Raw genomic sequence first — 9081 nt, forward strand, 5'->3', positions numbered from 1 at the left:
TACTCAGGTGCTCCCATAAACCATCTGATGCAAATATAAGGAAGGAATCATTTGGTTGGAGAGGATGAGAAATAATAGTTGGATTAGCAGACAAGATAGGCATGTTCATTGGTTCAGGAAGTCTGAATTTGGGATTAATTGGTTCCCGGTTAAACTGCGCATGTTTCATATATACGTCACCTATAGATCTAGAAACCTGCACCAAACATCATGGAAGTGTGATACAATGTTGTCATTATTCCAGTGTGAAAAGTAATACTAACAAAAGAAAAAAAAAAGGATAATGGTTGCAAGAGTTAGCAGCAAAACTGGACCCAGTGACTAACCAGCAAATACAGACTTGATTAATTGAATAAAACAATGAAATACATCTGGAAAAGAAGTGTGTTCAGATTAGCTGTGAAAAAAAATAATTAATATATTATATAAAAAATGATTTATCATAATCAAATATTTCAGACCAATTTTGGGACTTTGGACCATTGTCCCCTGTTAACTTCACGAACAAATTCCTGATGCATTTAGTCTTGTTCCTTGCCACGGTATTGTTCAATAAACTTAGAACTTGTTCATCAAAGCTTCATTAACTATACTTCCCAAGTTTGTCTTGCTTCTATAATGGGATTGTTCAATAACCTTAGAATCAAACACCAAGAATAACTAACTATACTTCCTAAGTGAGTTTCTTGCTTCTAAATTCTAATATATGTGATAGAACCAAACATCAAGCTTAACTAAGTATACTTCCCAAGTGAGTCTCTTCCTTCTATTATATGTAACAGTATGCCACAAGGCCTAAGTTAATATGATAAGAAGTTAAGTCCAGAATTTAGTAGAATAAGAGTAGTTTTTTGTGCACTAACCAATAAGAACAATGTTTAACATTCCCACTTTACTTTTACAAGCATTCTGGCAGAACTGTGGCAAGACACACCAGAACATAGTGAGGATGAAAATATCAGATAAAATAAGGCATGGGACACACAAGGCAGTTAAGGCACTGTTTTCCCTAACATCAAAACTCAATACACAATTTTCACATAGATCACAGCACCTCAACAGAACAGACACTGGAGAATTCAAGTAATAAATGTTTGATCACATTCATGAAGATGCTGGTTTAACATGATTAACTTTTCCAGAGGAAGAAAGAAGCGTGTAAATTACCTGAATAATGCCTTTTACTCTCCACACTCCATGTTTAAGGACAACAATTTGGGGATCATCAGGGTGCAATTCTTTAAGCTCCTGCCTAACAGCCTCAAGATTCGCATTGTGTTCAGCAGATAGCTGAATCGCTGCGACCCCACCGGTGTTGCCAACTTTCTTACCCAACACAACACGGGAATCTCCTAGATTCGCCACAAATAACGTCTGCTGGAAGATCACTCCAACCAGACAGCATGTCCCGGTAGTGGCAACTTGAGGCCGAGTACTCCACAGATCAGAAACAAGAGCAGTGAACCCTTCCTCAGTTCTCCGGAACGCTGTTTGAATAGTCTCGGCCGTCACAACCCCCTGTGACTCAGCTGACGCAGCTGCACACAAACAACAAACAGAAAGCCTAATACAGCTCAATAAGAAGTGCCCCTTCACCAAAAAAAATAATAAACCATGAACGAGAAACCAAAAAATTAGAGACTGAAAGTCTAATCAAAATTTAGTTCAAATCACATCCAAATTCAATTCACAAGCCAAAAGAGAAGTTATCGATAGAGACAGAGCAACTACTTCACAGTTCACACACACTTCATCAGTGATTCACGTGAAAAACGAAAAAAGGAACAACTTTTTCAAACAATCACGAAAAAGCGAATCGAATGAAAGATCATTCATAAGTCATAAGTAATAGCAAAGCGAGCTCGTAATTGAGAAGAACTCTAAAATTTGGGAACCTTGAAAGTTGCGGAACAAGTTATCGCAGACATAGCGGGAGGCGTCGGGGCCACCGTGGCCGTCGTAGACGCCGACGAAGGTTCCGAGGGGACCGGACTCGATCTGGCTCTGATCCTCGAGGACCTGGTTGGCCTGGACAACGGCCATCGAGAATTCGCCGGAGCCGTACCTTCCGACATCGCGGAACCAGAGAAGGCCGTCCTTGCCTTCCCTTCCGGCGGCGGCAGAGACAGCATCACCGCCGCCGTGGCCGAACGGCTTCCAACATAGAGAAAAAAGATTCATCATACAACATCTCTCAGAAACCCTAACCCTAGTGCTTCTTCCCCCAACCCTAAACCCCTAACAACACCGGAAAAAAGGGACCTTATGGTTCCAATGGGGAAAGGTTGATGGCGATGATGTTGTAGAGAGGGAGAGAGAAGAGAGAGAGAGATGAGAGAGAAAGGGGGCTGCCTTTGTGGGTGAATGTTATCGAAGAAAGTGTGCGCAGGATAAGGCGGGAGGCGCAGGTTAGCAAAGAGAAGAAGCGGGTGTGTTCGGTGGTAGAGGAACAGTAACAGGAACGGGCTTCTTGCTTCTCTTGTTGGGAAGGGGATGCTGTGGGGAACCACTTCTGTTTTCTTGCCTCCTTCCTTCTTTTCAATTTTGATTTTCTTTTTTATCCCCTTTTTTTCCTTCGTTTATAATTTAAGGAAAAAAATTGTACAAATTAAAAAATGTTGGCTACTCAAATGTCATTAGATACTGTCTACAAATTTTTATTGAACCTCTTCGCATAATACTTGTATAAAATTCGGAGTAGACTAGCAAACTGGAAAGGAAATTTACTCAATCGGGCTGGTAGACTCTGTTTGGTTAATTCTGTTGCAGCCGTTATTCCCATGTACCAGATGCAGGTCTCTATTTTTTTCAAAGGAATCATTAGTAAATTGGAGTCTATGACGAGGAATTTTCTTTGGAAATGACAAGTTGATGGAAGAAGATTGAATCTTGTTAGTTGGAAGGTATTGGTTACTCCAAAAAAATATGGAGGTTTAGGGATTAGAGATTCTTACGGTGTGAATATTGCTCTTCTTGAGAAGCTAATTTGGACTTTATTCTAGTAGCCAAACAAATTATGGGTCTAATTGTTAGATGCCAAATACCGATCATCTCTATATGACTGTTTTAGTTGTCCAAGAACAAGGACTCTCCCATTTGGAGGAGTCTTTGCAAGGCTTGGAAAGGCGTTGAAGGATGGGTTTGCTTGGTGTATTGGAATTTGAACCAGAATTTTTGGTTTTCTAACTAGAGGAGAGAAGGACGGTTATCTAATGAGATGGAATATGTTCACATTTCTGATTCAAATCTCCGGATACAGGATATTTGGTCGGTTGGTAGGTGGCATTTAGATACTCTTTATTCTCTTTTATCTCAAAATCTGAAAGGTAATATTCTCTCTTACAATTCAGATGTGCAAGCAGGTCCAGAAGTGGGTTGGTATTGGTTTGGATCTACTGCCAAAGTCTATAACTCAAGCAATGGTTACTTGTGGTTGTGTAAGTAGCTGTTTGGTTGGGAGGAGCAGGAGAATTGGCTTTAGCTTTAGCGCCAGCTTGTTCCGAAAAAGCACAATTTTTTGGCTTGGTTGTGTCTTAAGGAGGCTCTTCCTACTGCAAGTTTTCGCTTCAGAAGAGGGATGTCGTCATCAGATAGGTGCCCAAGATGTCTTTCTAGCCAAGAATCGGTTTTACATTGTATTCGGGATTATCTAAAAGCTCAGCTTTTTGGCATAGGTTGGATATTTCTTGTTATTCTTTGGATTTGAAGAATTGGTTCTTGTATCATAGCAGAAAGCATCCGTTCAAGTCCTTTTCGAGACTTTGGTGGATATGGCGAGTAAGGAATAATGACATCTTTAATCCTCATGAAACTTGGCCTCCAAAAAAAGTAATTTGTCTGGCATTAACTTCAGAAAATAAGTTCAGGAATATTTTTGAATTACAACGTATGTCCCTTCCCTCTACTCTAAATGGTTTTTGGAATCCCCATCCATTGGTACTTTTAAGATTAATTGTGATGCTAGTTATCTTGATTCGGGTGATAGTGTTGGTTTTGCTTGTGTTATTAGAGATTGTAATGAGAGTTGGCAAAGGGAGTGTTTATGAATGATTGAGAGTAATAGTATTCTTCAAGAAGAATTATTTGCTATTTGGAGAGGATATCTCTTAGCTTGGGATGTGGGTCAACGAGATGTTATTTGTGAGACAGATTGTGTGAAAGCGTTTAATCTTGTTACTAATCACCAAGATGGTTTTGGGTTTATTGATCCATTGGTGCTCAAAATAAGAGATATCATGCATTAGAATTGGCGTGTTGACTTTCGTTTGATTATGAGAGATATAAACACGGTGGCAGACATTATGGCAAATATGGCGATAAAGTTACAACTTTCTCATGTAGAGCTTCCTTCACCTTAGAAGGAGTTTAAGAGTAGTCTTAAACGAGACTGTCCCTCTATTTAAGCAGTTTTTTTGTTTTGTTTGTTTTGTTTTTCTTTGTTTAGTTTATTTCAATCACAAAAAGATGTCAGTTTGAATAATTTAATCTATGATATTTTTAATATTAAAATTGAAAATTTTGGTTTGATTTTATTTTAAACAAAATAGACACTTTAATATTCTATCAATATTGATGTTTCTTTTGTGAAGAATAAAATTAGATTAAAAATAAAAAAAATTTACTAAATTTATAAAAAATATGCACATGATACATTATAATTTTTTGGTAATTTATCTGTTGACAAAAGATAATCTTCACTTTTTATTAAAAAGTATAAGGCATGATACATATAGCATTATTACCCATTGATCAATTGCATTTGTTTTTCCATATCTTACTATTGTATTAAAGATCACATGAATAGTAATAGTATGGTTATGAGAATCAGATTGAATTGATCAATTTGGTTTGATTAATTGAAAGGTGGTTATTACATTGATCTAATTTAAGATAAACAAAATTATTTGACAGTAAATCAATCAAAAATTGATTAATCAATTGAATTGGTGCAATTTTTTAATATATAACTGGTTTAAAATAATAAATAAATAATCAATTTTTAAAAAATATATTTTATATATAAATATATTATTTTATTATATTTAACTTAGTTTCAGTTAAATTCTAATTAAATTTTTTTATTTATAATTTCACTTATTTGATGACTAATTCAATTTTTAAAAATTTGAGTAATACATTTACATCATGGTTGGATCGGAGACTTTCATATATATTTAGTTAATTTCTTTTTGTAAATAGATTATGTATAAGATTCATTTTAATTGAGTCATCATCCATCTAGTTTAATGGCAGAAGAAAGTCTAGAGATAATATAAGGTTTAATTATTCTGTTAGTTTTTGTAGTTTTGTCAAATTTTTAATTAGATTTTGATATTTTTTTTAATTAGATTCTTAAATTTTTTTAATTAAGTCTCTATTGTGATAAAAAAAAATGTTTGATTTAATAAAATATTTCGTTCTCAAATTAAAGATACTTCAGTCACCAAAAAAAAAATTTTAAGATACTTTAATTTTTTTGAATCTTATCTCTTCTCTTCATTTTTTTAAAAAGACAAAATTAGCTTTTTTACTGTTATTCTCCTTCATTCCCTCCTTCTTCCCTTCGTTGTGCACATCAACGTCAGCCGAACTCAACTCCACCATTGAGACATTATTCGAGGGTGTCGCTTCGTCGTTGCTATCGCCACCATTGAAGGTATTTCTGTTAAAAATTCTTCACCAGAATCGTGCTTTCGCGTCCTCTTCTTCACGAAACATGTCATTACGAGCAGATTTGGTTTTTGTACAAGACTTCACTAGTACGGGTTGAAAGAAGGATCGGGGACTCGCTGGTCTTGCATTGGTGATGACATTATCAAACTCCTGGAGCGGCGGGGTGGTACCTGCAAAGACACTCCGACGCTCAAGTTAGAATGGATCTAAAAGGTGTAAGTGTGGGTTACGAATGTGTGACGTACCTGAGGGAGCCCCTGACTCCCATTATATAGTTTGTGTTGTTATCTTATCTTATCTTGTTGGCTAAGATAAGAATATTATTTGAATTTGAATATTAGTTAGAGATTCCCGACTTTCTGGTCACTTTGAGCCGTAGGAATATTTTGGGCTTTGGGACCCGAGTCGTCGTTGGCCGTTTGGGGCTCCATACTGTTAGGATTTGGTTGAATTAGTCCCACATTGCTTAGGATAGCAAATGGAGTGGGTGGCCTAGGCTATAAATATGAGGCTAAGTTCTCCATTTGTTTTTGCACCAGTCAGAAACACTTTAAGCTTGTATCTGATTTTTCTTTTCCTCTGTACTCTTTGATTAGAGAGTGTTGTGAGGTGTAGTTAGATATTTGCTTTGAGAGAGTGTGGGTGTACTGGGGTGCCGGTGTTAGAGAGAAAGAAGTCTATGTGTTGTAACAATTTTCACATAGTGATATTCTCTGGTTGTCATTTGACAACGGCCGTAGTTTTTTCTCCGGTAATTGGAGTTTCCACGTTAAATTCTTGTGTTGTGATTGTGTCTATTTTATTTCTCTGTCAAAGGTGTTTTCTCAAGGGGGAATGGTGTCTTATTCCCAACACATACGACAGGTCTATAATAGTTTTCACTGCTACTACTTGCAGCACCGCAGTTTCTTCCGCTCAGAGTTTTGAATTCTGTGGAAATCTTTTTCTTTGTAGATTGTAATTTTTTTTCTTCCTAATTGTTATTGGTTCTGTTGTCATTGTTGTATACTCGGGAAAAAATTTTTCTCCCAAGTGTTAGGGACTTGTAAAAGAATGAACAAGTGATTGATGAAACAAAAACCCTCGAGTAGAATTGGAATTGAATCGTTTTATATAAATAAGTGAAATCAAATTTTCTTTTGAACTGTGTATTGTGATAGCGTAACAATGATGATGGCGCACGATGGCGGTGCATCAAGCTCAAGGGTGAAGCAGCAGGTCGAATTGGAGGAAGAAAGCAAGCTCAGGATTGAGGTTGGGAACGATGCTCCTCTTCACCTTTGTCTTCTTAATTAAAACGCCGATATTTTAGGCACTGAAATTGCCTCTAAAATTTAGCTCAATTTCCCACCCAACTCAAATTCGTTTTATTTTTAAATTCATACTCTACTATTCTTTTATTTTCATCATTGTTATTGTTATTGCTCTTACTTGTGTTTGATTTTTCATTTAAGTTTTTACTTGGTATGTGCTACCATTGAAATAGAAGATACTACTGAAATTGATTATATTGTGGATGAGGTAAACTCTCTCTACTACTATAATTTTTGAGTTGGTTGAATTGTTTAGAAAAAATGTGACTCTATGAGTTTGATTGTAGATTCCAATGGTCAATTATATTAATGTGCATGCTATATTAGAAGGCGGAAGAACTCGTGCTACTCTCTAGTGATTCTAAATTTTTTCAGGTGTGACTTTGTCATCCATTTTCATTATAAAGTTATTATTTCTGTTTATAAATCACGCTAAACAAATTATGAGAAGTCATGAAAATGCTTTTTTGGTTTGTTTGTTAGTGTATGTTTGGGTGAATTTTATTGACAGATTTGATTGTTGCTCAGGAACCTAGGATGATTGTTGTAGGATTTAGATTCTAAAAAAAATACCTATTGAATATAAATAATTTATAAAGAGTAAATGATGGGTATAAAAGGACTTAAATAAAAAAAAAATAAAAGAATCTAATTAAAAATTTGATAAAATTATAAAGACTAGCCGAATAATTAAATCATAATAAAACTCTAATTTTTATGCTATTTTTATTTTTAAAAGAATAATATTAAATAATTAACTTAAATGATTTCATCATGTAAACAGCCTTTGTGCTAACATTTGACTCTTTTTTTTTGGTTTTCTTCTTTGTAAAATAATAAAGGTAAGGCAGTCAAATTACCATTTGGATTTGTATGTAATGAAGTGAAATTCGTTCTCGAGTCTTTTTATTTTAAGCTCTTGAGGCATGTCTAGTTGTCTAGTGTAAATTATTTATATCACTCATTAGAAAATAAAGATTAGTTTAATATGTAAGTGTCATCAACTCATCATCAAGACCCCACCCAAGTAAGAAGCAATACAGCCGCCACATGCTTGTTTAACAAGCTACATATATAATTAAATTATTCCCAAAAAAAAAGAAAGAAAGAAAAGCATTTGATGCGAATAGTTTTTTTTTTTTTTAAATTATCTGCTAATTTTTTTAAAAGTTATTAATATCAAACAAGTTTTATTCTTTTGTTAGTCTTTAGTCAATTTTGTGATAATTATGTACATATATTGTATATATAAAACGAAATTTAAATTTTGACGCTTATTTAAGTGGATAAATAAATTAATTATTCGATTAATTCAAGTTGATTATAATTGTCACAAAGCTAATTAATTGAATAATTTTTAAAAAATAATATATGTGATTAAACCATCTGTTTTAAAAACCTATTTAACAGTTAAAATGGTTTGAAAAACCCATTAGTTATTCATAAAAGTCCTAGTAGACCAAAGTAGGGTATTGCTTTAATAAAATCCATTGTCCGAGAGGTTTCAAGGCCACCTTTGATGCCACTATTAGACAATTTTAGCATCTACCTCTAGGCTCTAGGGTTGCCCTATTGAGTACCATCTTCCATGTTGAAATCTAATATTTTTGAGCAGCCAATAGCTCTCACCTTTGTTTGCACTATGCATCCATCATGTGCTCTTTTATTTCTACCCAACTTTGTAGCCATAAAGTAACCTTCCTGAAACACCACATTATTTTTGTTTACTAATGTAAATATATGGGTTAATAGCCAAAAGATAGAACATTATTCAAATTTATTTTTAAAAGATTTTTTTAATTAAATTGATCTTTTAAAGATTATAAATATATCATATTTATTTTTAAGTGATTCTATTAATAATTTTCGTCAACAATTAATTAATGATATAAAACGTTAATTGACAACATACATAATACTTGACATGTCTAATTAGATGCTGATTATAGATATATTCATAAAAATCTATTAATTTTGTCAATTTTTTTCAATTACATAAACTATATTTTCAATATAATGTAGCAACTAAATTGATAGATTTTCAAAAACATATTTGATTTGTTAGGTATCATATATGTTATCAGTTAACATTCTA

General features: G+C 34.1%; 1 protein-coding gene across 2 annotated transcripts in view; it reads right to left on the reverse strand.

Moving 5' to 3' along the window:
- Positions 1-2604, reverse strand: part of LOC107638970 (probable protein phosphatase 2C 42) — a 3918-nt gene extending 1314 nt beyond the window's left edge. The window contains exons 1-4 of one of the 2 annotated variants that reach the window (XM_021120822.1): positions 1896-2604; positions 1168-1538; positions 864-918; positions 1-24 (exon numbers count right to left, since the gene is read on the reverse strand). In XM_021120822.1, coding sequence (XP_020976481.1) covers positions 1-24; positions 864-918; positions 1168-1538; positions 1896-2184 — 739 coding nt within the window. In that variant the 5' untranslated portion in view covers positions 2185-2604. Of the gene's footprint in view, positions 197-863; positions 919-1167; positions 1539-1895 lie in introns of both variants that reach the window. The other variant, XM_016342367.2, reaches the window with a different exon arrangement.

Source organism: Arachis ipaensis, chromosome B04 (genome assembly GCF_000816755.2).
Source record: "Arachis ipaensis cultivar K30076 chromosome B04, Araip1.1, whole genome shotgun sequence".
In the NCBI taxonomy this organism is placed as follows: Eukaryota; Viridiplantae; Streptophyta; class Magnoliopsida; order Fabales; family Fabaceae; genus Arachis; species Arachis ipaensis.